Source organism: Myotis lucifugus, unplaced genomic scaffold, assembly GCF_000147115.1.
Source record: "Myotis lucifugus unplaced genomic scaffold, Myoluc2.0 scaffold_98, whole genome shotgun sequence".
NCBI classification, from domain to species: Eukaryota; Metazoa; Chordata; class Mammalia; order Chiroptera; family Vespertilionidae; genus Myotis; species Myotis lucifugus.
In genome coordinates, this window is record NW_005871146.1 from 3,440,001 (window position 1) to 3,464,273 (window position 24,273).

Sequence of the window (24,273 nt, forward strand, 5' to 3'; positions counted from 1 at the left end):
TAATAAAAATATATACTTTTTTAAATTAAATAATCTAGACCTGATCAGGTAGCTCAGTTGGTTGGAGCATTGTCCTGTACACTAAAAGGGGTTGTGGGTTCAAATCCCATACAAAAAAAAGATTGCAGGCACATACCTAGGTTGTGGGTTCGATCCCTGGTCAAGGTGTATATGAGAGGCAATAGATCAATGTTTTCCTTTCACATCAATGTCTCTCTCCCGCATCTCCACTCTCTCTAAAAATCAATAAACATACCCTCAGATGAGAATTTTTAAAAAATTAAGTAATCCAAACTCCAAATTTTAAAGCTGAGGAAATCAAAGCCCAAACAAAGTGACTTGCCCAAGATCACTAAGTATAATTTCCTACCACCACATTTCCCATTGTTCCCAGCTACAAAGGAGGCTAAATAAGGGACACTGGGCAATGGTGCTGACAACATATACAAGTAAACCTTTCCTTTTAATTTATTTTTTACTTAAAGTATAGTTAGTATACAATCTTATATTGGTTATATTCATTTCAGGTGTTCAATATAGTGATTCAACATCTTTATACCCTACCATGTCATCACCTCACTAATTCTAGTATAAATCTGTCACCGTGTAAAGTTATCACAATATAATTGTCTATATTCCCTTTCCCCTTTTCAGCCATTCCCCCATCCCATCTGGTAACTAACCCCTTGGTCTATGTTTCTAGGAATCTATTTTCATTTTGTTTTATTTGTTTGTTTGTTTGAGATTCACATGTAAGTGAAACCATATGGCATTTGTCTTTCTCTGCCTGACTTATTTCACTTAGTGTAATGTCACAAAAGGCAAGGATTCATTCCTTTTTATTGCTCTCACACATATTCTATTGTGTGAGATATATATGTCTTTATCCATTCATCTATATGTGGACACCTACGATGCTTCCAAATCTTGGCTATTGTATATATAATGCTGCAATAAACACAGGGAAAAATTTCTCCAAAGAAGACATACAGTTGGCTAACAGACATATGAAAAGATGTTCAACATCACTAATCAACAAGGAAATGTAAATCAAAACCACAATGGGATACCACCTCACAGAAGTCAGAATGGCTATTTTTTAAAAGTCAACAAATAACATTTGTTGTTGAGGATGCGAGAAAAGGGACCCCTTGTGCACTGCTGGTAGAAAAGAAAACTGGTTCAGCCCCTATGGAAACAGTATGGGTATTCCTCAAGAAAATAAAAATAGATATACCATATGACCCAGAATTCCACTTCTGGGTATTTATCCAAAGGAAACAAGTAAAATTTTTTAAAACGCTATTTCAACAGACTGCACAGAACTCTGTTGAAGCTTCATACCTGACAAAAAGCTGAGGAGCTCAGAGAAATATCAAAAAGGACATTTCACAGTACACAGTTTATTTGTACTTTGTTTACAAAAAAATAAATAAAGTTGCAAATTTATAATCTACAAAATCAATGTCAACATCATCTCCACCCACTTTCCCTTGAAATTTTGTAAAGCAGACAAAGAAGACACAAATTGGCTACACGAAGAGTATACTGTGCCCTGACTAGTGTGGCTCAGTTGGTTGGAGCACCATCCCATACACCAAAGCATCGAGGGTTTGATTCCCAGTCAGGGCACATACCCTGGTTGTGGGTTCTATCCCAAGTCAGAGCACATACAGGAAACAACCAAACAATGTTTCTCTCTCATATTGATGTGTCTCTCTCTCTCTCTCTCTCTCTCTCTCTCTCTCTCTAATCAATTTTTTTAAAAAAGAGCATATACTGTAATAAGCATCTCCAGTGGAAATGTTAATGCTCTTACTCTCTGCAAATCCAATAAAGTAGTTAGCCAACCTAGTTCTATCTTGACCACTCTAAGCCAACACATCAGTAATATTTCCTCATTCTGGTATCAGAACAGGTCAATTAAGCCTTAAAGCCCTCTCTATGTGAAAACGCTTAGAATCATAGAGAATTTCCACACTGGAAGGACCCTTAAGGTTACCCGATTAAATCTCTCATTTAAAACTTGAATCTCTTCATACAATATCCCTTTTAATCAGGCATCTAGTATTTTAACACCTCCAGTGAAAACCAGGTACATGGCTCTTCTCTAGAGGATGCCCATACACTGCTTTTTAACAGCTATAGTAAAAAAGCTAACTCTTATCTTGAAATTTTAGAAAATGTTTTTCTGTACTTTTATCCATTGGCCCAAGTATGACACCTTAGGTCACATTCTCTTCCACATAACAGCCATTTAGATACATGCAGACTATCATGTACTCCAAAGAACTTTTCTTCTCTAAGCTATCCTTCATGTGTTCCTTATCATGCCATGGTATCAGATGCTTTGAGTCTAAACATGCTTAAATGTGCCAATGTCTCTTAAATCACTGCACCCAGAACTTAATATTTTAGGTGTGGTCTAATCATCTCATCTTTATTTCTAGATACTTCTAAAACAACTTGAAGATTGTAGCCCTGCCAAAGTGGCTCAGTGGTTAAGCGTCAATGTACAGACCAGGAGGTCACGGTTCGATTCTCAGTCAGGGAGTATGCACATGTTGCGGACTTGGTCCCTGTGTAGGGAGTGCAGGAGGCAGCCAAACAATGATTCTCTCATCACTGATGTCTCTTTCTTTCTTTCTCTTTCTCTCTATTTCTCTCTCTCTCTCTCTCTCTCTCTCTCTCTCTCTCTCTCTCTCTCCTCTCCATTCCTCTCTGAGATCGATAAAAATATATTTAAAAAAATGAAAAAGGGAGAGAGAAACTAAAAATGGCAGCAGGGTAAATGGAAGCTCACAAACACACTCCCAGGACCAAACTGGAATTATAACTAAAATACAAAGGAAAAAAAAAACCACACTGAATAATCAACTGAAGACTAGCTGGAAAGAACCCTGATAACCAAAGACAGAAAGTAAAGACCACACAGAGTCTGATAGGTAGGGTGGAGGTGTGGAAGGGCGGAGGTGCTAAAGGGGTGGCAAGGCTCCCAAAGACAGCAACTGAAGTTCTGGAGAGATATCTCAACTGTGTGTGTGGGGGGGGGGGGGGGGGGTCCCAATGAGAACTCCAGGGTCTAATCCCCAACCTGGGGGCCCCAGGAGAGAACCATAACTGAGAAAGGCACCCACATAACATCTGGCTGTGATGGCTGTGAAAAGCAGCAGGGTTCCTGTTTGCCAGGGAAAGACAGCTGGAAATGCAGGCATCCTCTTAAAGGGCCAGTGCACAAAATTTCAAGTGCATCCGCTTACCTTGGGCTCCGGCAGAGTGGACTGGAGCTGTGTAAGCATAAGCCAGAGTTGGGTACTCTGGGGTTAGAGCTCAGAAGGCAGACACCCCAGTTTCCTATGCTGAGTCATTCCCTCATGCTGTGGAAGTCATCTTTCTCAGGCAGACCTCTGCTATCCAGGTGGTGTTTGCTTGGGGGAAACCACTTGCCCCACCCTGTTGGAAAACCTCTCACCCCTCCTGTGGACGATTGCTTGAGGCTACTCCAGACTGAATGCAATCAGTGTGCAGGCAGAGGCGGGTCTCCAGAGGCTTTGAGTCTTTGCCCGATCTAATTAGTCAGAAACAATTGGGTCCCCGCCGCAGACAGCATCCTGGATTGCTCAGAGAAGCAAAGGCCAGCAGAACCCCAAAGGCCTGAAGCTGACATCTGCGGGACCAGCTCCATGGAGGAAGAGAGTACAACTCAGAACAGGGACAATCAAGATGTGAGACTTGTTCTAGTTGGTTTGGCTCAGTGGATAGAGCACTGGCCTGTGGACTGAAGGATCCCAGGTTTGATTCCACCCAAGGGCACATACCTAGTTTTCAGGCTTGATCCCCCCAGTAGAAGGTGTGCAGGAGGCAGCCAATCAATGATTCTCTCTCATTGACATTTCTATCTCTGTATCCCTCTCCCTTCTTCTCTGAAACAAATAAAAATGTATTTTTTTAAAAAGATGTGAGACTCAAGGCAGATCCAGCCTCTGCGCTACGGAGTCCCCAACTATTGAACTACTAGGGGATTCAATCTCTCAGACCTCAATGAGCTTGCCCAAGGCCAGAAAGGGACAGTGACTCACATTCACCTTCACTAGAGAAGCTCCCAGGAGGCTCAAGATAGATACAACAAGGGACCAGATTCAATGACATCAGAGCAAAATGCAGTGAGCCCCACAGATAGCAGACCCAAAGTACCTATGTAACAGCTGGCACAATGACATTAAGGTTGAACCTCACTGGCAGCAAGTCTGAGGGGAGATCCCTCCCACAAATGGGATATCAACAATCCAGTCACAATTAAAACAGAAGAACCCAAACAACACACACAAGGGGCATTCCTAGAGCATCCAGCTCAGGTGAACGAAGAGACTATACCACTGAACCCCTCAAGACACTGTCTACATAAAGCCATCCCACAAAGTCTGGGAGGCATAGCAGTCCTATCTAATAAATAGAAGCAAATACAAGGAGACAGCTAAAATGGGGAGACAAAGAGACAACCTCCAAATGAGAGAAAAGAAGGAATCTCTGGAAAAAGAACTAAATGAGATGGAGGCAAGCAACCTATCAGACATAGAGTTCAAAGCAATGGTTATAAAGATGCTTAAGGAACTTAGTGCAAATTACCACAGCATGAAAAGTGAAATAGAGGCGATGAACAAGAACCAGACAGAAATAAAGAATAATATATTTGACACCAAAAACACACTGGAAGGGATTAAAATAGATTGGATGAAGCAGAGGATCAAATCAGCGATTTGGAAGACAAGGTAGAAATAAATACCCAATTAGAACAACAAATAAAAAAAAAGAATTAAAAAGCAGGAAAATAGCTTAAGGGAGCTCTGGGACAATAAGAAATGTAAGAACACCCACTTTATAGGAATACCAGAAGGGAAAGAGGGTGAGCAGGAACAGAAAATGTGCTTAAAGAAATAATGATAGAAAACTTCCCTAACCTGGTGAAGGAAAATGTCACACAAGTTCAGGAGGCACAGAGAGTAGCAATCAAGATAAACCAAAACAGACCCACACCTAGACACATCATAATTAAAATGGCAAATGTTAAAGACAAAGAAAGAATCTTAAAGGCAGCAAGAGAGAGACAGAAAATTACCTACAAAGGAGTTCCCATTAGAATGTCAGCTGACTTCTCAACAGAAACACTTCAGACCAGAAGGAAATGGTATAAAGTACTCAAAGTAATGAAAAGTAAGGGCCTAAATCCAAGACTACTGTATCGAGCAAGGCTTTCATTTAAAATTGAAGGTAAAATAAAAAGCTTTCCAGAAGAAAAAAAGTTGAAGAATTACATTACCACCAAACCAGCAATTCAAGAAGTGTTAAAGGAATTGCTTTAAGAAGGAGAAAAGGGCCCTAGCCAGTTTGGCTCAGTGGACAGAGTGTCAGCCTGCGGGTTCAATTCCAGTCAAGGGCACATACCTTGGTTGCAGGCTCCTCTCCAGCCCAGGTCCTGGTTGGGGCTCGAGCAGGAGGCAACCAATCGATGTGTATCTCTCACATCAATATTTCTCTCTGTCTTTCCCTCTCTCTTCCACTCTCTCTAAAAATCAATGGAAAAATATCCTCGGGTGAGGATTTAAAAAAGAGAAGAACCTAGAACAAGCTCTCCAAAAAGAGAGCTTTTATTTCATCTGGAATAAAAAAGACCCTGAATAGCCACAGCAATCCTGAGAAAGTAGAACAAAGTTGGAGAGATCACAATACCAGATATCAAGCTATATTACCAAGCCACGGTTCTCAAACCTGCCTGGTACTGGAACAAGAACAGACATATAGACCAATGAAACAGAACAGAGAACCTAGAAATTGACCCAAGCCATTATGCTCTATCAATATTTGACAAAGGAGGCAAGAGAATACAATGGAGTCGACACAGTCTCTTCAATAAATAGTGCTGAGAAAATTGGTCAGATACATGCAAAAATATGAAACTAGATCACTAACTTACACCATACACAAAAATAAACTCAAAACGGTTAAAGGACTTAAATGTAAGATGGGAAACCATAAAAATCTTAGAAGAATCCATAGGCAGCAAAATAGAAGACATATGTCATAGCAATATATTTACCGATACAGCTCCTAGGGCAGTGATGGCGAGCCTATGACATGCATGTCAGAGGTGACACGTGAACTCATTTTTTTGATTGATTTTTCTTTGTTAAATGGCATTTAAATATATAAAATAAATATCAAAAATATAAATCTTTGTTTTACTATGATTGCAAATATCAAAAAATTTCTCTATGTGACACGGCACCAGAGTTAAGTTAGGGTTTTTCAAAATGCTGACACGCCGAGCTCAAAAGGTTCGCCATCACTGTCCTAGGGCAATAAAGAAAAAGGAGAAAATAAACAAATGGGACTTCATCAAAATAAAAAGTTTCTGCACAGTAAAAGAAACCATCAACAAAACAACAAGAAAGCCCACTGCATGGGAGAACATATTTGCCAATGTTATCTCAGATAAGGGTTTAATCTCCAACATTTACAGAGAACTCACACAACTTAACAAAAGGAAGATAAACAATCCAATCAAAAATGGGCAAAGAACCTAAATAGACACTTTTCGAAAGAGGAGATACAGAAGGCCGAGAGACATATGAAAACATGCTCAAAGTCACTAATCATTCGAGAGATGCAAATCAAAACAACAATGAGGTACCATCTCACACCTGTCAGAATGCCTATCATCAACAAATCAACGAACGACTAGTGCTGGAGAGGATGTGGAGAAAAAGGAACCCTCATGCACTGCTGGTGGGAATGCAGACTGCTGCAGCCACTCTGGAAGACAGTACGGAGATTCCTCAAAAAGTTAAAAACGGAACTCCCATTTGATCCAGTAATCACACTTCTAGGAATATATCCCAAGAAATCAGAAACACCAATCAGAAAGGATATATGCACCCCTATGTTCATAGCAGCACAATTTACAATAGCTAACATTTGGAAACAGCCTAAGTGCCCATCAGCAGATGAGTGGATTAAAAACTGTGGTACATCTACACAATGGAATACTCTGCTGCTATAAAAAAGACGGAATTTATACCATTTGCAACAGCATGGATGGAACTGGAGAACATTATGCTAAGTGAAGTAAGTCAGTCAGAGAAAGATAAATATCACATGATCTCACTCATATGTGGAATATAATGAACAATATAAACTGGTGAACAAAAATAGTTCCAGAGACAAGGTGACTCTGAATAGACAGTCCAACCTCAGAGAGAAGGCGGGGGCGGGTTGGGAGAGGGAGAGGTTAGAGATCAACCAAAGGACTTGTATACATGCATATTAGCCTAACCAATGGACACAGACACTGGGGCAGTGGGGCTTGTCTTGGGGGGTGAGAGAGGCTGGAGGTGTCAATTGGGGAAAAAGTAGACATATGTAATAGTTTAAACAATAAAAAAAAGAAGAAGAAAAGGAGACAGAGAGGATCATAGCCATAAAAAAATTAAAATGGCAATAAAAATTATTTATCAATAATTACCTTAAATGTAAATGGATTAAATGCTCCAGTCAAAAGACATAGGGTGACTGAATAGATAAGAAAACATGACCCATATATATATGCTCTCTACAAGAGAACCACCTCAGAACAAAAGATACACACAGACTGAGAGTGAAGGGATAGAAGAAAATATTCCATGCAAAAGGAAAAGAAATAAAACCTGGGGTAGCAATACACATACCGTATCAGACAAACTAGATTTCAAAACAAGGGCCATAACAAGAGACAAAGAAGGCCATTACATAATATTAAAGAGAATGATTCAACAAGAAAATATAACCCTTGTAAACATATATGTACCCAATATAGGAGCACCCAAGTACATAAAAACTCTTGATGGACTTTAAGGGAGAGAATGACTGCAATACAGTCACAGTAGGGGACTTTAACACCACACTGACATCACTGATCTTCCAGACAAAAAATTAACAAGGAAAAAGACCTTAAATGACATACTAGGTCAGATGGACCTAACTGATATTTACAGAACATTTCACATTTTCATATACATTTTTCTCAAGTGCACCTTGAACATTCTCAAAGATAGACCACATGTTAGGGCACAAAACAAGTCTATACAAATTCAAGAAAATTGATATAATACCAAGCATCTTCTCAGATCACAATGGAATAAAGTTAGAAATCAACTACAAAAAAAAAATTCAAAAACACTCAAATACATGGAGGCTAAATAGCATGTTATTAAACAATGAATGGGTTACCAATGAGATCAAGCAAGAAATTAAAAACTTCCTGGAAACAAATGAAAATGAACACACAACCACCCAAAACCTATGGGACACGGGGAAAGCAGTGAGAGGGAAGTTTATAGCACTGCAGGTCTACCTCAAGAAACAAGAAAAAGGACCAATAAACTATCTAACCCTACAACTAAATGAATTAGGAAGAGAACAGAAAGAAAAGCCCAGAGGAAGTAGAAGGAAGGAAATAATAAAAATCAGAGTGGAAATAAATGACATAGAAACTAAAAAAAAAAAAGGCACAAAAGATCAATATATCCAAGAGCTTGTTCTTTGAAAATATAAAATTGATGAACTCCTAGCCAGACTCATCAAAAAACAAAGAGAGAGGACCCAAATAAATAAAAATCAGAAATGTAAGAGGCGATATAACAAACACCACAGAAATACAAAGGATTGCAAGCAAATACTATGAACAACTATATGCCAACAAACTGGACAACCTGGGTGAAATGGACAAATTCCCTAGAAACATGCAATCTTCCCAAAGTCAATCAGGAAAAATCAGAAAAACCTGAGTAGGCCAATAACAACTGATGAAATTGAAGTAGTAATTTAAAAACTTCCAGCAAACAAAAGTCTTGGACCAGTTGAATTTTAGCAAACATTCAAAGAAGAACTAATACTTGTCCTCCTCAAACTATTCCAAAACGTTTAAGAGGAAGGAACACTTCCAGGCTCTTTTTAAAAAGCCAGCATTATGCTAATTCCAAAACGAGTTAAAGACACTACAAAGAAAGAAAATTACAAGTCAATTATCTCTGATGAACACAGATGCTAAAATCCTCAACAAAATATTAGCGAATAGAATCCATCAATATGTTAAAAAGATCATACACCATGATCAAGTGGGATTTATTCTGGGGAGGCAAGGCTGGTACAATATTCGCAAATCAATAAATGTAATACATCACATAAACAAATTGAAAGATAAAAACCACATCATCATATCAATAGAAACAGAAAAGGCATTCAAAAATCAGATCTTTTCTAATATCCCTTCTTTGCTTAATGAATTTTAAAATTAAAAAAAACTCCTTGATACATGTTCTTTTTCATATGTGCTGAATTTAGTGATTTGAAAGTTAAATTAAAGTCTAGGGTAGCTGCAGAAAGAAAAATAAAATCAATATCAAATTACAGAAATATATGAGAATTTTCAGAGTTGGTTCAAACTACCTATTATGGGCTCTAACATGAGAATGTTGCTTTGGAAAAAGTGACTCTTGTCAAGTGTCATCGAATTAACTTAAAAAAAAGTAAATACTAATAAGTAGGTATATTACATACATATAATCATCCCAAATTCAAAGGCAAGTTAGCTTATATAGTGTTACATTTTAAGATGAGACCGACATATTTGAGCAGTTATCCCAGTAACTTATGAGGTAATCACTGAAATTCAGTTACTCCCATAATAGCTAAAAACAAATATAAAAACCATTCAAGAATGACCACAAATGCAGTCTTTATTCTCTATGGTTCCAGAGACCAATCACAAGCCCATCTGTGTGAGACCTAGTTAATAAGAACATTATTTGAGAGGGATACAAAGAGAAGAATGGATTGCCGAGAGGAAAAGGTCATTTATTAGAATGTGACAAGCTTTTAAATGTTTGCATTATCATTAACCAACTGCCTGGTTCTGTTTCCCACCCTGCAGACTCCATTCAAAGCTATCACAGGAGCAAAACTGGAAAGCAGGCTCATGTCTAAAACACTCACACCCTCTTCTGACCCTTTTGGAGTACTGCATGCACACCTGTTACTGAAGTAGAAAACGCTAATAAAACTATAAATTAATAACAATGCAAGTAACGTTTTCTACATAATTTTATATTCAAAATTCCCTTAATAAACCTAAATTTAGCTTAATAAAAATGTGAAAGACCAAATCTTCTATATAAAATTTATGCCCATGAAAAGAAAACCAACTATGTTCTCTTAACATTTTAAAAGTTTATATATTTGCTAATTTTATTAAAAAAATTACAATAACATTACTTTGTGTGCCAGACACTGGGTATGAATAAACTAGTTCAATCCTAACAACAATCTTATGAGGTAGGCATCACCTTACAAATATGTGAAGTGAGGCACAATGAAGGTAAATAACATGCCCAGGATCATGCACCTGGGAGGTAAGGCTAAATTCAAACTCAATAACTGTGACACTTACTAACTGTGAGACTTATTTATACCCAAAATATCCCTCTGACTTAAAATGAAGTTGATATAATAAAATGAAACATAATTTAAATAGAGAAAAATTTTAAGTTATAAGGAAAATAAGTCATCCAAATCTCTAATTTTCAACAAAGTCCCAAATGGTACAAAAATATTATATGAAATAGTTTTGGTCATTTTCACATTCCATCTCCCTTGAAGATTCTGATCTAGGTATCTGTGATATAGCTTTTATGCATTCTTTTTACTCCCCATTCCTTTTTTCCATCAAACTATGCCTTTATTTATCTATGATCTGGTTCTTTAAAAGAAAAGAAAAAAACTAGTCCATACTGTATGCTTTATTTTTCTTCTACAAAACAGAACTACTTACCTATTCCTATCTAAATTACCTATATCACTGAAATGCTTCCAGTGCCTGGCTGGTGTGGCTCATATTTGAGCGTCAGCCTATGAACCAGGAGGTTATAGTTTGATTCCCAGTAGGGAGTGTGCATTAGACAGCCTATCAATGATTCTTTCTCATCAATGTTTCTATCTCTCTCTCCCTCTCCCTTCCTCTCTGAAATCAATAAAAATATATTTTTAAAAAGATATTTGCATTAAGACAGTAAATCCAAATAGCATTACCAATTTCTTCTCATTGCAAACATGATATTCTCATCTGCCTAGAAATAGAGTATTCCTACTTGACTAGAAATAGAGTATTCCTACTTGAAATCAGGGCTGACAGACTAATCTAAGATTTCTAAAAATACTAACAAACAGGATATGAAGGCACAGTGTCTAATGATCTGTAGCTCAAAAACAAGATCTATCTAGAACATCTCTAAATTCAGTTTGTCTATTTAAAGCTATTTATAATATAAAAAATTAAGAATACTTAATAATCCAAGCATGGGGTAACCAAACTCACTGCCATTCATGACCAGAAGATTCACCACGGTAAAGAACAAAACCTTCATTTAGATTTCTATTTTATAACTATGTTTTCATTTCACAATGCTAATTTAAAGTACACTTAGAGAAATCCAAAGTATTAAAAACATATCAACTGTACCAGTTTTAATTTGTTAGATCCAAAAACAAAATGGTTATATTTTAGTATAATAATTGATCATATTGCTAAAGAATTAATCATAACATCATGCTTATCTCCCAAATCTAAGCTATATAACAAAAAGAGCACAGGTAATACATATGAAAAGGTGCCAAGGAATCAAGTCCCTGCAAATCCCAAAACTATCTTTACCTCTGTCTGCAGGATGGCAGCCCTTTGTTCCTTAGCAGTCAAGGACTCCTTCAGCACTTCAATGTGTTGCTTACTGTCCGAGAACTGGTTCGTTAGTGTTTCTAGCTTTGTCTGTAGAGCTAGTAGTTCTGTGTCCTTTCTGGAGAGCTCCTGCTTCACCTGACCAATCTATAGAAAAAAACAAAATGCTGTAAGGAAAAAAGAAATAAAACACCCACCTCTGATCTGGATCTTTGACAAATCTAAGTCACAAGATATGAAACTAAAAGCAGCATTAATCATTAATTTTATGAGAGAACATAATTCATCTCTTTGCATCATCCAATCTTAGATATTCACAAAGCTTATTTGACTAATAGGAAAATTTCCAGTTTTATTTATTGTGTCTCGTAAACATTTTTTTAAATCCCTTAGAAAAGGAAAGAGAAAAATTCCAATTCAATTAGAATACTATTACACATTAATAAGAATATGAACTACACTTTTTTCATTTTGTGAAGTCAGGCCTTTTCAGAACATAAATCAGAATTAGTGTAGATGTAATTCAGAAAGGAAAAAACACTTCCTAGTATTGCTATTTAAATTTAAAACCAAAAGCTGACTGTGCTATATTTTTTATTAAGATTTTTCTCATTCTCAAAAGTTTACATAAAATCTTTGTCTTAAAATCCACTTTGTATTATAAGACATCATAAATGCGTGCTTTTAAATATTTATAATTTTGATGAGTTGGGAGTATTGACCTAAAAAAAGATTTCACCTACAAAATTATATTACCTGTAACATGCCATTCTAACTAAATGAAGATGACCTAAACAGAGAATGAATAAATCTTTCTGTAAGAATCTACATCATGTGCAATTTGACAGAGTAATTAATCCATAAATCAATAGGATTATTCATTCACCTATAAATTTCTTTCATCTTAACTTAGAAATATTTATTTCTAACACCTCCTTTGCATTTGTGTTTCTAAAAATTTTTTAAATAGTCTTTTATTCTAAATGTAAGTCAAAGTAATAGAAATTAAATCTGCTTTTACATTATGTCTACTGCTTAGGAAGGTAACTGTGCACTGAAAGACAGATTAATTATTGGAAGTAGAAATATGACAAGAGGTCAATAATTTCAGTATCACTCATGAAAGGAAAAGTACTTTTTATTTTTCTAAAGAAAATATATGTAAAGTATTTTATTGTAATAACCTTAGATATAACGGGCAAATCTTTTCAGAACAATTTTCCATGAAGAAATATAAAATAAATTTTACTTTAATTAAAATTAGACTTTTTAAAAGCCCTAAAAATAAATTTCTAATTTATTCTTCTATTTCACAAGAAGACAAGCATTTTTCTCATATGCATGAACTCTCCATTTACAGATATAGTTATTCATTCAACAAATATTTGTGTACTTATTGCATGCAAAGTACTTGAGGATACTAAGGACATCAGTGGAAGATAATTATAAATAGCATCTATTTTCATCCTGTAATATATAGGAGTTATCACATACTGGAATGGTATAGTGTCTTTCATGATATCCATTTACCAACAAACATCAAACATTAGTATTATCCTATCGCTAACATACAGAATGCACTAAAAACATATTTGCTGTATGAATGAATATTCAGGAGAAATGTTCAAAGTGTTATCACTTCCTCAGCTAAAGAACTATGGCTTAAAGATTACTCAAATTTCCAGCTAACTCTAATCATGTGGTCAAAAATAAATATAAAATCTCAGTTTCCTATCATCTGCATTATGAATTTTCAAATAATGTGTTATATTGATCATAAAGACTGAGAAAATAAAGAAAATATTCTAAATAGAAAGCAGAGTTTAGAAGCACAAATTGTGCTTAAAAGTTAGGAGTACAAGCCTTGGTTTCCTAATCAGTAATAAGGAGAAAGTGAACCAGTGCCACTATGCTGTTTAGAGATTAAATAAAATAATGTATGAAAGTGATTAGCCTGTTGTTTGAAACAAAAATAAATTACTTAATAGTAGCTGAGAAAAAAAGAGAGAAGTTATGGGTTATTTTCTCTAGACAATACATGGTTACCACAAACCAAATTAGACCCTTTCAGATAAAATGTTTCACTTCTCGCCCTGTACTATCAAGTGGTCCATAAACAGCAAACATACCAAATTAGCATAAGGGTTTTTTTAATGCTGCATTCTAGTCTTATCCCACAATTGTTTTCAGAGTAGTTTTTTCTGACACTTGTGTGACAAATGTGTGCACAGCCTAGTATAGGGCAGTAGAGTGAAGAGCTTATCAGCACAGGTTCTGGAACCAGATTACTTATGTGAAAATCAAACTCTGACTCTTACTGGCTGTTTCCTAAGCACCACTGTTACCTCAGTGTCCTACTTAATAGGTTATAAAATGCTTATAATAAGTGCTCAAGTGTTAGCTATTTTATTATATTTTGAAATGAATTTTAAGTTCTTTAAGAAAGAAAACTGAATTTGCTGGGGGGTAAGGGAGGCCAGGGGATTGTCAAGGGCGGGGGGGGGGGGAGGACACATATGTAATACCCTTTGTAATACTTTTAGCAATAAAAAATTAAAAAATAATAAAAAATAAAAAGAAAACTGAATTTGATTTAGAGACTTTAATTATCTAATTTACTAGGTAAGTCTAAATAACTCTAATCACTTTTTATACAGCTTTTTTCTATTTTTTTTATTTCCAATTAACATTTTATACTCAATTTTTAACATTTCACACATTGTTTCTGCTCAACCAATTTCAGGACTTGGTGAAAAAGTTGAGTGGTCAGCTGGGTAATAGGATAACACAAGGGAAGCCTTTTTCCAAGGCTGGCATGTGAATAAAGTACCTATGCCACCATCTTGCTTATACAGCTATTTTATAGAAAGGAACATTTTTTTTGCAAAACCACCAAATGGAAACTTAAAGATGATGTCTACATATGAAGATAAAGCACTTTACTCAAGAATTTCAAATTCAAATAAATACTAGGTGATGGACCTAGAACATCTGTATATACCTAAGAAGAAAAAGAAACTACCATTTATGTAAACCAACAAGTCTCTAATAACAGGAAAGGAGTTGAGAATAAACAAGCTTTGAAGTACCATCCATACAGTGACAAAAGGAACAATAAAGACCCAGGTATAGGGCTTCCAGAACATGTGAGAGCTCACTGCAAACAAGTGACATATGGTTCAAGCTGCTGAACAGGAGTTGGTTAAAGAGCAGAGCAGGCTGGTTAGTGCCAGTACTGGGCAAAGCTGCCAACCATAGGAAATGAAAAGTATAAGCCACCCAGAAGCCAGAGCTAGCAGGGTCCCACTGTGGGATCACTGCACACAAGAGGGTAAATCTTACGGCAAAGACCTCAGCCTGAAGACCAGCCGCTCTCTTTTTCAGCTCCTCCCCTTGAGCCTCTTTCGAACTTAGTTCCTCCTTCAGTTGCTCTACCTGTCACGACATTATTATTCTTTTTTATTTATGTGTCAACTTGGATCTTATCTGCTTTTGAGCCAGAGCAGTAACTGGAAGTAACAATAACATATATTGGTAACCCAATCAAATCTGTTTCCCTAATTCCCTCTTCAAAGGACCCTAGATGGTGTCTCTATTTTCACAGAGTTTTTAAAATTAACTGGGATGTGCTAATCAGCAAATGAGAACCAGACCTTATATTGCTGAATATTTTTTCTCAAATTAGGACAAAAATGAAAACTAAAAGAAAGTTTGAATATGTGAATTTTAAGTTTCAAATTAACATGAAATTGGCAGTAGTCATGTCATTAACAACAGATTCTTAAAATAATAGTGGAATATTCTACAGATTTATATGCCAGGTATGGGTACCACAGTAAGAAGTCAGAAACAGGAGGAATAGTTTTAATTGTGTCATTCCCTTACGATTTTCACTTCTGAGAAATTGGGGAATAATATAATTGGGATATGGCAGGAGGAAGGGAGATACTTATTTTCTAGGTAATCTATAAGTATAAAAGGCTAAGTGACCAACCGTACATCCATCCAACCGTCCGACCAACCAGCCGGTACATATGATGCACAACGTTGACTTGTGCATGCGTGATACGTATAAAGCTCTCGTTGGCGCCAATTGCACGCAACCAACTAGCCAGTACATATGACAGGCACTGGCAATCCTATCTAATAAAAGGCTAATATGCAAATCGACCAAATGGCGGAATGACCGGTTGCTATGATGTGCACTGACCACCATGGGCAGACGCTCAATACAGGAGCTACCCCCTGGTGGTCAGTGCGCTCCCATAGGGGAGCGCTGCTCAGCCAGAAGCAGGGCTCACAGCTGGTGAGCACAGTGGTGGTGGCAGGAGCCTCTCCTGCCTCCGTGGCAGCACTAAGGATGTTGGACTGCTGGCTTAGGCACGCTGGCCCCCCCACCAAGGGCTCCCAGTCTGCGAGGGCACAGGCCGGGCTGAGGGTCCCCCCTCCCCCAAGTGCACGAATTTCGTGCACTGGGCCTCTAGTTTAAAAATAAATGTTTACTGCACAAATCTTTCTTCCAATTAATTTCCTTTCAATGTGCATGAATCCGTGCACCGGGCCACTAGTATTTTATAATTACAAGTATGATTTTTAATTAAACCACAACAAACCTGTAAATTGACAATTATAATAAACTAAATACTCCAATGTGCCTAAATAGTTTATAGAATCTAAATGGCTTTAGATCTAAGGAAGTAATATTGTGTGAATTTATAAGTATAGAGAGACATGTGATACTTATCTTACTTCGCATATACCTGAAACACACATGGGAAACAATAAACCTGATACAAATGGATCTTCTCCAAGGGACAGAGCAAATGTTTTTTTATGTAATTATATTTGAAGAAAAAACATGATTTTATTTCAGCCATATCTGGATGGGGGTTGAGGGTGTACTGGGTTCAGCTTCTTAGGGTTTTGACTTTTAAAATACTTCACAAGAGATAGAGAACTAAATGCCTCACATAGTGAGAAAACCTCATCTGGATGTAATCCTACTAAATCATCTCAGCAATACTGATAGACATGAAATGTTAAACTATAATAATGTATACTTTGCCTCATACAGGTAATTTTGTTTTAAGTGAAAACTTGAAATAACTCTAGAATATCTGTAATTCTGAGTTTAATTCTGGGCAAATTCCACTTGAAAGAATTATTTTAGAGGTATTCTTCCCTGAAGTTTGATAAAACAGTATGAGGTGCTACATCATCAGTAAGAACATAGGAATAAGCATCAATTTTCAAACCCCTTCTTAAAATTACAATATCTCATACCATTACCTTATTTTTCATGAATTTAGAATGACTTCGATAGACCTCCATTTGCTTCATTTCTTCCTCCCGTTCTTCAGTACTCAGAGCCCCATTCGATTTCAGCATCTGAATTTCCTCTTCCAAGTCTCGGAGCCCACGCTCCATAGAGGAAATTTTTGAATCCTGAGGACAATGGAAGATTTACACATTAAAGTAGTCATGAGAAATCAGAGAAGTTAAACAACCCAGACTTAGAGGTGTTAAATTTAATAAAAATAAATATGCAAGAAAATTGCTACCTAGCAATTGATACCTTACTTCTAAAATATATCCTTTATGGTAATTTGAATGGAAAGAGGAAGACTCATCTGTAATATGACTTTTCCTTTATCTCTTCCTCTCATCTGCATCCTTTCAATTAAAGTTAAGAGAATTAACTAAAGAAATAAAAGCAATGGAAAACTCGTTGAAGTTTTTTGTACTTTATGGTCAATAGATATGTAATGAAAACTTTTGTAATGTTAACAATAAAACCTTTTCCAGATATAATCCTATCTAATAATAGACAAAGATTCAAATTGACCATACCTTCGCTATGCCCACCATTGGCTAATCAGAGCGATATGCAAATTAACCACCAACAAAGATGGCGGTTAATTTGCATATGTAGGTGCGAAGTGGTGGAGCGAAGACTGAAGGCGGCTCTGGCCGGAGCAGCGAGGGCTTAAAGGCGGCTCCGGCCAGAGCGAAGGCCTGGGTCCTGGGTGCCGGAGGAAAACTGGTGCCGGCAGCCAGGGAAAGGGAAGGCCTATTGCACGAATCTTTTCATGCAACAGGCCTCTAGTATCTTATCCTATTACTTGTGACTCCTAACAGTTTTATTTCTGCCCACAAAATAAGGGGGGCATGTGTAAGAGGGTTTCAAAAATTTATACAATGATGTGTGTAACTATATTTATAACTAGAGGCCCGGTGCATGAAAATTCATGCACTGGAGGGGGAGTCCCTCACCCTGGCCTGCCCCCTCTCACAGTCCGGGAGGCGACCCGGCGATCAGGGGAAGGTGACACCCCATCACACCTCTGCTGCTGCCACTACCGGCAGCGCAAGCCTCGGCCTGCCCTGGTTACCTGAGCCTCAGGCGGCCCTGAGCAGCTGGGCAGCTGCCATCCGAGGCTTGTCTGCGCCTTGGGCTGGCCCTGGGTGGCTGAGGAGACTGGGGGACTCCAGAGGCAGGCACACAGAGCGGCTGGGCCCACCTGGGGGCGGGCCCGGCCTTGCAACATGCCTGCCGCTCCGGTGGGGCTGAGGGGACTAGGCGCCACCATCTTGTGGCTGTGGGAGCCACCATCTTTGAGGGCATGGCAGTCAAGTAGCATATTCCCTCCTTATTGGCTGTGGGCACCACCATCTTTACACCTGCGTGAGGGTCAATTAGCATATTCCCTCTCTATTAGATAGGGTAATTAAGATTTATAACATACCACCGCAGAAAAGCAAAGAGATAAATAATTACATTAACAGTTACAGTTTATCATACTCATAATCTTTTTCTTATACTGCTCCATAAATATGAAATATTTCATAAAAATTTTTTAAAAACCACTGTCTTTGTAAACCATGACCACCACAAATATCACCTCCTAGTAGAATATCATTCCATATTCAATGTCTTGGTTTTGTTTGTGACTGTATCTAGTGATTACTTTAAATGTCATTAATTACAGAAAGATCATTTTATATGTTGTCAGTTACAGAAAAACTACACAAAACAGATATACTTATATCAATAGTTACATATGCTTATTCATCTAAGACAGGGGTGGGAAACCTCTTTCCTGCCAGGGGCCATTTGAATATTTATAACATTATTCGTGGGCCATACAAAACTATCAACTTAAAAATTAGCCTGCTATATTTGGTCAAGTATTTCATTAATTCACCCCTAATGCTTTGGCAGGGCCAGACCAAATGATTTCACAGGCTTTATGTAGTCTGTGGGCTGGACGTTCCCCATCCCTGATCGAAGAAATAAAGATCTTAAAACATATCAATTAAGTGTAGGCTTTATTTTATTTGGGATTTTAGAGAAACCATTCCTTTAGAAGGTAATTTTGAGAATGACTTCCTGTTACACTTTAGCTCAAGGATTGCTGGACTGACTCTCATTGTTATCATGTAGATAAAAGTTAAAGGATTTATCATGAGACAACTACAACTAGCTATTAGGTTCAGGGGAGTGGAGGAGCATGTATTCCTCTGTCTTACATTACATACCCTTTAAAATTATCACAACAAAAAAAATTTTTTTACAAATCTATTCAAATAAAACTTACATTTGATTCTAAAGAAAATGTATAAATCAGTACAATCAGAGATATTTTACTTATTTAAAATTATTGGACCTTAGGCTACTACTTCAATTGCACTATCTGAAAATTCACTTTTGAGATGACTATAAATCTTCCTGGAAATATTAGGATGTAGTCCCTCAAGAATGACTAAAACACTAGGCATATGCATGTGATTAATCCACAAATGAAAGAAAGTGAAATGTGGTTCACCTCGGACATTAGCCTGGGTGGCAATGAAAGAGGGCCAGGGGAAGGAGGGCGTGTATTTCTAGCACTGTTGGTACTCCACACAAGGCAAATAAATAGCCTTCAACTAAGAACTCCATCTCTGCACATCACACAGACAGATTCCACCTCTACAAAGCCCCTACAAAAGGAGCTTTCCAAGGAACATTACCCATCTTCTCCCCTAATCCCAACACAGATAGGCAAATCAGCACCCCCACTACCACATCATGCAGAATAAAAGCTTCTCCCTAGAAGGGACCACAATTGCAGCTCTGAAAGCATGCGGCAGGCGCAGACTGCACAGAAAATGAACCTGCCAGGCTACTCTCTGAAATCAGGCCAGAAAATTAATGCATGATATGTTCAACTAGTTCCAGCACCAACTCAACTAGTACTCAGGCTGAGTTAATTCGAGGATAGTTCTTCCAACGAGGTTTCTTACTCCTAGAATCTATATATATAAAAGCCTAAGTGACCAATCGACCGTTCGACCGGCTAACCGATAGCTATAATGTGCACTGACCACCAGGGGGCAGACGCTTAACGCAGGAGCTGCTGAGCTGCGGTGACTTGGCAGCTGCGGCTCCAGGGTGTGTCATCCGAGAACCGCCCTCTTGCAATCCGGCACCCCTCAGGGGATGTCGGAGAGCCAGTTTCGGCCAGATCCCCGCAGACCAGGCCGAGGGACTGAGCACCGGGCCTCTAGTGTATAATAATTAAGTAAATAAATTCCTTATCATCTTACTGTTCTGTGCTTCTCCAGCCCTAGGTCTTCCATCACTAACCAACCAATCCCACTAAGCCTACTGAAACCTGTTCCTCATTAAATTTCCATTTCCTCAACTTTTTTTCAACTCCCAATTCCAAGAAAACATGGCTTTCCCAAAGAATATAACTTCCCAGAACTCTCTCCAGCACCACAAAGGAGCAAGGGAAATGTGTGGGCATTCTAGTTTCTCAAAGCCATTCCCCTTTATCTAAAGCTCATATTTAAAGCTCCGTTTCACACTACCTTCCTCACTGCAGCCATCCAGGGACTTCCCAGTCACTCCTGCATGTGTGTGTTTTTAATCCTCTCTCAAGGATATGTTTTTATTGATTTTATTTTCTATTTCTTAAATCATCACCTGAGGATATTTTTCCATTGGTTTTTAGAGAGAGTGGAAGGGTAAGAGGAGGGGAAGAGAGAGAGAGAAACATCAATGTGACAGAGACACATCAATTGGTTGCCTCCCACACGTGCCCCAAACGGTACCGGGACCAGTGATCGAGCCTTTAACTGCCTGCAACTGAGGTACATGCCCTTGACTAGAATCGAACCCAAGACCCTTCAGTCACTGGCTGACATTCTAACCACTGAGAAAACCTGGCTAGGGTTATTTTTATTTAGTTTAGAGAGGAAGGGAGAGAAAGAGAAATGTCGATGTAAAAGAGGAACATCAATCAGTTGCCTCCCGTACACACCCCAACTGGGAATCAAACCCACAACACCTTTTTGGTGTACAGGACAATGCTCCAACCAGCTGAGCAACCCAACCAGGGCCACTCCTGCTCATTTTAAGAAGCCTTTGGCACCTGACATTGGCATCAATCTTCCCTTCAAATGCCTCTTGCCACCATCCTAGGATTTCGATGTCTGAATTCTTTGATGTTCTGGATTCCAATGAACTCATCCTCTAGTCCAGTGGTTCTCAACCTTCTGGCCCTTTAAATACAGTTCCTCATGTTGTGACCCAACCATAAAATTATTTTCGTTGCTACTTCATAACTGTAATGTTGCTACTGTTATGAATCGTAATGTAAATATCTGATATGCAGGATGGTCTTAGGCGACCCCTGTGAAAGGGTCATTCGACTGCCAAAGGGGTCGTGACCCACAGGTTGAGAACCACTGCTCTAGTCCATTTTAGCTAACCAGTTTATAAGGACTACACTCTGGATCCTACCTATCCAGGACTCTCTTCCCAGGCCTATCACACCATGACTCTCATTATCTGCTGTTCTTCAACCTCACAGAGATCTCCACATCCCTAACTTTTACATTTTCTCCCAACCTGGCAGTCCATTATAAATTCTCTTCCTTCCCATCCAGGCTACATTCCTGGACTCATCATCCAAATTACTCTTTCACCATCACTCACAATTCATTTGCACACCAATAATTTTGCTATATCTCTCCAGCAAAACTCTAACCCTAGGGCCACACAGTAATTCTTCCCTGCTCCTCCACTGCTATAGGAAAAAGAAGAAAAAAATAGAGAAAAGGGGATGAAGAAGCATGAGAGGGATGAGGGGTATAGAGGAAAAAGATCAAAGGAAGAAGGCAGGAGAAGGGAGGAGGAAAGGGGTAAGAGGAAGAAGAAAAAGAAGGGGGAGGAAGGAAAAGGACAATTACATCACCTTGAAGATGATTGTTGGGCTGTCTATCAATTATCTTTCTTTCCCATTTTCCCCAAAGACTCTTCTAGATCTTCATAATTCTCTCTACCTCATGCCACACTCTCAGCAACTTAACTATTTCAGTTGTGATTTCAGCATAATGTCTAACTGACCCCACTGAGTCACCAGAATCTCAGAATCTCCTGTCTCTTAGCAGAATGGCTAAAAATTAACAGGACTTAAAATAGATCCACTAATAATTAATACCATTACACTTCCCCAGTTTGTCAAAATGTAAATAAAATAATTTTGTGAATGTAGGTACATTCGTGCATTTTAGTGTTAGGTTTTAACAGGGATCAGGAAATAACATGTATAAATAAACCTGTGGGAAATGTGAACATTCAATTAAACCTTTCTAAAGGTTCTTTACAAGATTATGTTCAGGACCACTAATTGTCTAAATACAAAGAATCCAGAATCTACTAATTTGGAATTGGTAAATCCTTTCCCCATTGAGAAAAAAAGATGTACACAATATAAAGAAAGTTTTAAGAAGAAATCATACAAATTAAGAGAACACTTCTTATAACTGTATTTGAGAAGCATCTATTTATAGAAAACTATTTATATACCAAAAACTAAATACTCTTTTCATATCAACAATAATTAAATGAAGGTCCACAATGCAAAATAGTGTCAACATTTATTTACAGATATATAAATATGTATAAATATATAGATATATAAACATATATAGATATCTAAACAGATATATATAGATATATATAGATATACCAGATTATTATGACCACCCCATCAGTACTTCGTTGGGCCACCTTTTGCCCCATCATACTTCGTTGGGCCACCTTTTGCCTTCAATACTGCAGCGATTCTTCTTGGCATTGACTCCACGAGATGTTGAAAGGTGATGCGAGGAATCTGACACTATGCCTGATGAATAGCACTGTCCAGTTCTGTGAGATTTGATGGTTGTGAAACCAGCTGCCTGATGGCTCTTTTATCTTCGTCCCACAAATGCTCAATTGGATTGAGATCTGGTGATTGTGGGGGCCACCTAAGCAAGGTAAAGTCTCCCTCATGTTCTTGAAACCACTCCTGCACAATACAAGCACCGTGTCATGGCGCATTGTCTTGTTGGAAGAAGCCATCTCCATTGGGATACGCCATCAACATGATAGGATGAACTTGATCAGCAACGATACTTAGGTACGTTGTGCTATTCAGACGTTGTTCCACACGAATTAAAGGGCCCAAATCATGCCAGGAAAACCCCAACACATGCCCCAAACCATAACACTGTCCCCACCAGCTTGAAGGGTTGTACTCATGCATGTGGGGTGCATGCTTTCATGCTGTTTCCACCAAATTCTCACTCTGTCATCTGCATGATGCAACTGGAAACGTGATTCATCGGACCACATGACTTTTCCAATGCTCGACTGTCCAATCCTTGTGTTCCTGTGCCAATTGGAGACGTTTTATCTTGGTAACTGCAGACAGCAAAGGTGTTCGAACAGGCCTTCGGCTGTTTTGCTGATACTCGTTCCATGGCTCCGAGCACCAACGATCATCCCATGTTTAAAGGCTGTTAAATTGCGTTGTTTACCCATATCTTCAGAAAAAAAATCACTTCTACTGTTGTGATAAACAACCTGCTTCCCTGTTTATAATGGTCTGGCCCTCTAGCAACTTTAGCGCAAAATTATAGCTAATTTGCCTACAAATGTCAGGTGGTCATAATAATCGGGCCACTCAGTATATCTATATCTATATCTATATCTATATCTATATCTATATCTATATCTATATCTATATGATTTCAGAGAGGAACGGAAAGGGAGAGAGAGACAGAAACATCAATGATGAGAGAGAATCATCCATGAGTTGCCTCCTGCACGCCCCCACTGGGGATCGAGCCTGCAACCTGGGCATGTGCCCTGATTGGGAATAGAACCATGACCTCCTGGTTCATAGGTCAATGCTCAACCACTGAGCCATACCAAGTGTCAAACTTTTTAAGAGATATGAAAAAGTTAGAGAAAGAGAGAGAATTACCCTATCCATAGAAATCTTTTAGCTTTATTATAAAAGAACATGTTAATAAAAATAATAATAGCAGCAGCAGCTTACAGTAACTGAATGTTTACTATGTGCCAGCTCCTCTTCAAAGTGTTTCACTCTTTTAACTAATTAAACCTCAAAATAACCTACAGGATGGGTACTATTTCTATCACCATCCTATATAATAGAGGTAATATGCAAATG

General features: G+C 38.0%; 1 protein-coding gene across 15 annotated transcripts in view; it reads right to left on the bottom strand.

Moving 5' to 3' along the window:
- Window positions 1–24,273, bottom strand: part of ERC1 (ELKS/RAB6-interacting/CAST family member 1) — a 495,769-nt gene that overhangs the window by 342,522 nt on the left and 128,974 nt on the right. For 8 of the 15 annotated variants that reach the window (XR_001348907.2, XR_001348906.2, XR_001348904.2 and 5 more), the window contains exons 5-7: window positions 17,051–17,206; window positions 15,104–15,196; window positions 11,741–11,908 (exon numbers count right to left, since the gene is read on the bottom strand). Coding sequence is in view for 1 of the 15 variants with exons in the window: in XM_023756715.1 (XP_023612483.1) it covers window positions 11,741–11,908; window positions 15,113–15,196; window positions 17,051–17,206 (408 nt within the window). In the remaining 14 variants the exon portion in view is untranslated. The remainder of the gene's footprint in view (window positions 1–11,740; window positions 11,909–15,103; window positions 15,197–17,050; window positions 17,207–24,273) is intronic. The other 7 variants (XR_001348908.2, XR_001348905.2, XR_002830084.1 and 4 more) reach the window with 2 other exon arrangements.